Source organism: Cygnus atratus, chromosome Z (assembly GCF_013377495.2).
Source record: "Cygnus atratus isolate AKBS03 ecotype Queensland, Australia chromosome Z, CAtr_DNAZoo_HiC_assembly, whole genome shotgun sequence".
In the NCBI taxonomy this organism is placed as follows: Eukaryota; Metazoa; Chordata; class Aves; order Anseriformes; family Anatidae; genus Cygnus; species Cygnus atratus.
The window spans coordinates 37,918,852-37,926,074 of NC_066396.1; the positions used below are offsets into that span (position 1 = coordinate 37,918,852).

A 7,223-nucleotide genomic window follows, 5' to 3' on the forward strand; every position below is an offset into this window, starting at 1 on the left:
GATAGTGATGGGCTGGAGGTTGTAGTATGAGTGGAGACCATGTTCTCTGAAGTTACTCATTGGCATGCACTTTGAAGAACAAATCTATTGAATCTTTACCAAGCTGTGCAATTTCAGACAAATAATTTACAGTTGAATTGCTGTCAATAGATAAAGTATCTGCCTGGACTTGACCTCTCGTACAGACACCTGTACACTTGTACAGTTGAAACAGGCAGATAGGAAGTTAAGTCTGCAAAAACATATGGATTAAATGGAATAGATAACTCCCTGGAAAGGTGCTGCTTGACGTGAAGCCCCCAGTACCTTCCATCAGTAAAGGTCTATAGATGTCTTATTGTCTGATCTGAGCATTTGTAGCTCTGTCTACAAATTGACCATGACCAGCACTGTTTGTAACAACAGTCTCTATGTTACCTGACTGTCAGACAGGACTGATCTGGTACGAATTGGTAGGTGTTTATGGAGCATAACTATGAAGTAAGATTCTCCACAAAAGCAGGAAGAGTTTTTTGTTTGTTTTTAAGTCCATGGCTCATATTTATGCACCTGTTTGAGACAGAGGAAAACTGGATTCAGTATTTTTTTCTCCTTGGAGACTGTCCTGGTTTCAGTTAGGACAGAGTTAATTTTCCTCCTAGTAGCTGGTAGGGTGCTATGTTTTGGATTAGGATGAGAAGAGCGCTGATAACATGCTGATGTTTTAATTGTTGTAGAGCAGTGCTTACACCAAGCCAAGGACTTTTCAGCTTCTCGCTCTGTCCTGCTAGCGAGCAGGCCAGGGATGCAGCAGGAGCTGGGAGGGGGCAGACCCAGGACAGCTGACCCAAACTGGCCAAAGGGGTATTCCATCCCATCTGACGTCATGCTGAACAATATATATAGGGGTGGCTAGCCGGGGTGGGGGGGGAGCCGGCTGCTCGGGGATAGGCTGGGCATCGGTCAACGGGTGGTGAGCAATTGCATTGTGCATCACTTGTTTTGTACACATTATTACTAGTAATACTATTATTATTATTATTATTATTATTTTCCTGTCTTAATAAACTGTCTTTATCTCAACTCAAAGGCTTCACTTTCCCATTTCTCTCCCCCATCCCGGAGAGGGAGTGGGGAGGGTGAGCGAACGGCTGTGTGGTGTTTAGCTGCCGGCCGGGTTAAACCACAACAGCAACAAAATCAAACCATGAATAACCAGGAACCATGGAATGGCTTTGGTTGGAAGAGACTTTAAAGATCACCTGCTTCCAAACCCCCTGCCATGGGCAGGGACACATTCCACTAGGCCAGGTTGCCCAAAGCCCCATCCATTCTGTCCTTGAACATTTCCAGGGATGGGGCATCCACAACTTCTCTGGGCAGCCTGTTTCAGTGCCTCACCACCCTCAGACTGAAGAATTTCCTCCTAACCTCTAATCTAAATCTCCCCTCTTTCTGTTTAAAACCATACCCCTCGTCCTGTCTGCCCAAACAAAATGTTGCTCTCCATCTTTTTTATAACCCCCCTTTAAGTATTGAAAAACTGCAATAAGGTCAACTCTGAGTGAAGGAGAGTGACCTTGTTTATAAAACATTTGTACAGTTAGAAAGGACCTGAAGAGTTCAGTTGGTTCTTTTGCACCAGGTCATTCCTGTGTCAGGCCTTACAGGTCTTGTACAGCCAACTTGCCAGTACGTCTCTTTTCAATTATTTACCACCCTTACTGTTTAAAAGTTTTTTCCTGCTCCCCTGCTTGAAACACTTCTTTCTGATCCTGTCTACTATTGACATAGACAAAAAAAAAATAAAAATCAACAGGTTTGAAGGTAGGCACTATCTTCCTCAATTCCTTTCTTTTGTTTTTAGGCTATCCCCATCTATAAGCAGACTTATAGACTGCTGGCCATTCTTGTTATTTTCCTAATTTACTAATATATTTTTTGAAACAGTTTTCCAAGTTGAAATGCAGTATTACTCTTGTATCATTAACAGTGCTGGGTAGAGAGGAAAGATTATTCTTTCCTTTAAACGGTATCCCTGTTTATATATCCCATAACAGCATGAGAAAATTATCAGTTTGTATTGTATTGACTACATTTAGCATGGAAAAAGTTAGATCAGGAGAAATATCATTCTGGTTCTGTAGCCTTGGAATTAGTGAAGTCTTCTCAATTTTCTATACCTGCCCAAGCAAATACTTGAGCATATTCAATTTACGCTAGCATTTTGCCAGATTATACCAAAAAACAGAAATGACTATGTAGCATCATGTCATCTAAAATGTATAGATGGCACTTAAAAAATATTCCAATTCTTACATGTTTTGTTGTACTAATTTGCAGTAAAAGCTGGATAGATTACTCCTTCAAATGATCCAGAAACAGATAATCTTCACTGCCTGCCAGAAATTAGACAGATACTAGTAGTTTCGGTTATTCATTGCTGAATAACCAAAACTTCACCTGTATGAAAGAGGAGAGTGTCATATTTGATAAATTCTTTCCTTAGAGAGAGTACATTTTCTTAGTGTGGATTACAGATAGATTTGAGAGAGTTAAAATCTTTTTCTGTAGCTTCTCAGAGCTGTAATTGATTTCAGATTTTAAAATGTGTTGTTTCCGCTCTGCATATCATTAAAATAAAATACTAGCATTCATAAAGTTTCTTTGGAAGTGTTTCTTGTGTGCTGTGTTCCATGATGTCTGGAATGTCAATCAAATTCTTGAGAATAATAGTGAAGCAATATTAAAATTAATGAACACTGATCTTTTGGAGCACATTAAGGATCTGTTATGATTATGTGGTACTTCTCATACATGTGTATGTAATAGCTTGCTTCTATTTGTAGTTGTGTCAGCTTCATTCAGAATATGCAATACACTTCCACAAATGGATCAATTCGTAATGTTGCTGAATTGGCCAGAGTGCAGACACATGGAAATGAGCATAGAAAGAAGCCAATAAATTTTAAAGCCTTGCCTGACAGCAGTATACTATGTTCTTTTTCTGTGTTGCATATTGGTGTGACTCCTGCTCCACTTGCTTTTGGTTTTCTGTTCTTAAATAAGGTAAAAGTAAGTCTTTGCTAACTCTGGTTTGGTCCCAGATGCCCACTAGTAAAACACGGGCCAAACCATTTGCTTGATGAGACTGAATGGTGGCTGCAACAGAGTCATTCAGGCTCTGGCATACACTGTCTTCACATCATTGTGCTCAAATTTCCATTGAGCATTTTAGTAGTAACTGCTGGGTGTGTCCTGTCTCCCTTTAGAGAAGGCCACAGCAACACTTCATCTCTGAGATGCTGCAGAAAGGAAGAGCAGATATGGGGTATATATAGGTTAATCCCTTACCAGAACTGGTGGTTTTCTTGTCTCAGAGCTAAGAAACTGGAGGTGCACACTAGTTTTTATGGTCTTTATACAAAGGGCTAATTTATCTCTGATTCAATAAATGGAAATTATCATCCTCTCTCTCCCCTACAATTGCATTATTTTGAGTTTGTTGATTGTTTGATATTATTACTTTTAGATCTGGAAAGATGGTATTTGGACCAGCAAACCTAGGAGAAGATGCAATAAGAAACTTCATCACAAAGCATCGTTGTAACTCCTGCTGCAGGAGGCTGAAACTTCCTGGTATTCAAAATGAAGATTATTTTTTAACCCATATCTAACTTTCTAAGTGTAAGGTAGTAAAGGCCTAGGTGTGCTATAACAAGAACAGAAATTCTACAGAGCTGAGATTATAGCTGGCACACTTACACAAAGGCAAATAAGAGAATATTGATCTTTTACGTCGTTCTTTTGCCCAGCAACCATGTTAGTATTCAAAGCTTCTACCCATTGAATTATTTCCTTTGCTGTGCAAAACTGATAGCATTTTGGGTGATAACATCACCCATTTTTCCAGGGTGATCACTACAGATAGCATCAGCAATAATTTGTAGAATGAGAACAAATAATGATCTAAAAATTATCAATGCATTAGCCAGGGAAAAACTGGAGCTTTTCTGGTCCTTGGGTAGGGCCTGTACACTGCATCTCTTACCTCCAGCTTAGCTGGATCACTGATTATTCACATTAGGTTTTATAGAATGGGCTTCTGTTTATTGTGGTGGTGATTTAAAAGGCTCAAAGCCAAAATACATTGCTATTTTGGATGAATTTCCACCCACATTTTTTTTTTTTTCAGAGGAAGGCTCCTTTTCAGTGCCTGCATGGTGGAAGAAATTGTTTGATTCGGAAACAGGAACTGGAGTGTTATTGTTTTGGATTATTTGTGTTTGTGGCAGCTAGAGATAACAAAGGAGAAAATCAGCTGAATAGACACAGTGTGGGAAGGTTCATTCATATCAGCTCCCACCATTTTTGGCCCCTGCAGGGCTCTCTTTCCACTGACTCTGATTTACCCTGCTGCAGATTTTCCTTCTCCTGAAAACTGCTAACAGACTGCTGGCCACCAGTTGCAGGGTTAGACACTGCCCAGGGTTTATGTGCTTTTTAAATATTTACTTGGCTGAATCATTTAATTTATTTTTTTCATAGAATCATAAAATGGCTTGGGTTGGAAGGAAAAATCATCCAGTTCTAACCCCATTGCCATGGGCAGGGATGGCACCCACTAGATCAGGTTGCCCAGGGCCTCATCTAACCTGGTGTTGAACACCTCAAGGGATGGGGCATACAAAACCTCTCTGGACAACCTGTTCCAGTGCCTCACCACCCTTACAGTGAAGAATTTTCCCCTAACATCTAATCTAAATTTCCTGTATTTAGTATACAACCATTACGCCTGTCATATCACTACCTGCCCATGTAAAAAGTTGCTCTCCATCTTTTTATAAGTCCCTGTCAGTACTGCAAAGCTTCAATGAGGTCTCCCTGGAACCTTCTCTTCTTCAGGCTGAACATTGCCTTTCAACATGCCTTACGGCATGCCTTCAATGCCTTACAGCTCTCTCAGCCTTTCTTCACAGAAGAGATGCTCCAGCCCTCTGGTCCATCTTCATGGCCCTCCTCTGGACCTGCTCTAACAGGTCCACGTCCTTCTTGTGCTGAGGGCCCCAGATGTGGATGCAGTGCTCCAGTGGGTCCTCACAACAGCAGAGTACAGGGGGACAATCACCTCCCTCCACCTGTTGGTCACCTTTCTGTTGACGCAGCCCAGAGTGTAGTTGATGTTCAGGGCTGCAAGTGTGCACTGCTGGCTCACATTGAGCTTTTCATGCACCAGAACCCCCAAGTCCTTTTCTGCAGGACTACTTTTAATTAATTTTTCTCCCAGTCTGTGCTCATGTCTGGGACTGCCCTGACCCAGGTGCAGCACCTTGCACTTGGGCTTGTTGAACCTCATTAGGTTCATGAGTCCACTTCTCAAGCTTGTCATCTTCTTGCCATAGATTTGAGAAGAAACGACTGCACAATGGAAAGGCTCCGTCCAGCCTTTGAAGGAGAAGTGAAGGCAAGTGCCAGAGAAACTGATGATGCAGATGAGCCGCTGGAGTATGACACACGGTTGTGAAGCAGCAGCTGTGAGCGGAGCCCACGTATGCATGCTTGAAAACCCGTTCCTCATCACTGGCATGGGCCAATCCAAAACAACAAAACATAGATGTCTGAGTGCAACATCTGTCTGCATTTGACAGATGCTACAGGCAAGGAATCAAAAAAAATCTCGTTATTTACTCCCTTTCTCTTGTGTCTTGTGCTGGTCTGTTTGTACTGCTTAGTAAATTGCCATTAGCACGTCACCCCTTAGCTGGATCAACTGTCCCATCAGTGCCTTTTTTTTTTGGAAATGTGGATAGTAGTTCCAAACTATGCTGGGTAAAGGAAAATGACTGTGACAAGATTATTTACAGGGGGGAATGATTTGATGTGATTTGTCTTTTTGCTCTTTAGTAAATACCTGAATATATACACATGTAAATCACTCATTTTCAGATGCAGAGCACGCTCTGCCTTATGTTTGCTTTTGATCTTTATATAGGATACCTTCCAAGACAATGTAGAAATACTATTTTTTCTTTTTTGCTGACTTTGAGGCAGAGACAAAATAAGAATACACAAGTGATAAATTACTGATTTAAACAATAGCCACTGGTATGGCAGATGTACTGCAGAATGGTGTGGGAACTTCATCCTGAGTCCTTATCACATAACAAGAACAAGACAGACAATGAAGTGTTAGATTATTGGGCCCACAAGCATCATTAACCTTACTCATTTTGAGATGATGAAACTGATACATCCATGACCTTCAGTTCAAACATAAAGAATAACCTTGAAAGTGATACAAATTTTAACAGGATTTGCCTTTCTTTATAATATGTTAGCTTCAGGGGTTTTTTAAGTCTTTAGGTGGTCAATTGCAAAAAGGGTTGAAAAGTCACAAAGAATAACGTGTTCCATTTGGTATTTAACTTCATGTTGATAATGTCAGGCCATACATGGGACTATTTTCTACCAATGTTACCAATGGTGCAGTAACATGTATGCTTTTGCAACGTATTCATCTGTTTTTCTATTGATTTTGTCTGATTTCAGGAGAATCTGATAAAACGTGAAAATCAATTATGTGCAATATGATTTTTGTATAATAAGGATTGAAATGAACTGCAGAGCACAAATATCTAATATAAATTATGTTGTATTACAGATCACTTCTACCATTAAAGAATCTTCACAATTTTTATTGAGTAGAGATAGTTAATGCTGAAATGTAAATAATTGGAAAACTTATACTTGAATAAGAAAAAAAAAAACAAAAAAAACATATTTACACCACAATGGATAGTAAAACGTAATGCTTAACGGATCTACCTGTTACATCTACCATTCATTTGGAATATTCAGAAAATGTCTATGTACACATAGGAATTAGAATCATAGAATCACAGAATAGTTTGGGTTGGAAGGGACCTTAAAGATCATCCAGTTCTAATCGCCTTCTATGGACAGGGATGCCACCTACTAGACCAGATTGCCCAAAGCCCCACCCAACCTGGCCTTGGACACTTCCAGGGATGGGGCATCCACAGCTTCTCTGGGCAACCTGTTCCACTGCCTTACCACCCTCAGAGTGAAGAATTTCTTCCTTATATCTTGCATAGATTTACCCTCTTTCTGTTTTAGTTTACAGCCATTATCCCTTTTCCTTTCACCACACTCCCTGATAAAGTGTCCCTCCCCATCTTTCCTGTAGCCCCCCTTTAAGTACTGGAAGGCTGCTCTTAAAATTT

At 40.4% G+C, this 7,223-nt stretch overlaps 1 protein-coding gene across 1 annotated transcript in view; it reads left to right on the forward strand.

The window, feature by feature from the left end:
- The window catches only part of TRPM6 (transient receptor potential cation channel subfamily M member 6), a 71,469-nt gene extending 64,824 nt beyond the window's left edge, over positions 1 to 6,645 (forward strand). Inside the window, exons 37-38 of the mRNA XM_035558518.1 lie at positions 3,512 to 3,618; positions 5,382 to 6,645. Coding sequence (XP_035414411.1) covers positions 3,512 to 3,618; positions 5,382 to 5,503 — 229 coding nt within the window. The 3' untranslated portion in view covers positions 5,504 to 6,645. The remainder of the gene's footprint in view (positions 1 to 3,511; positions 3,619 to 5,381) is intronic.
- Positions 6,646 to 7,223: the final 578 nt, after the last annotated feature.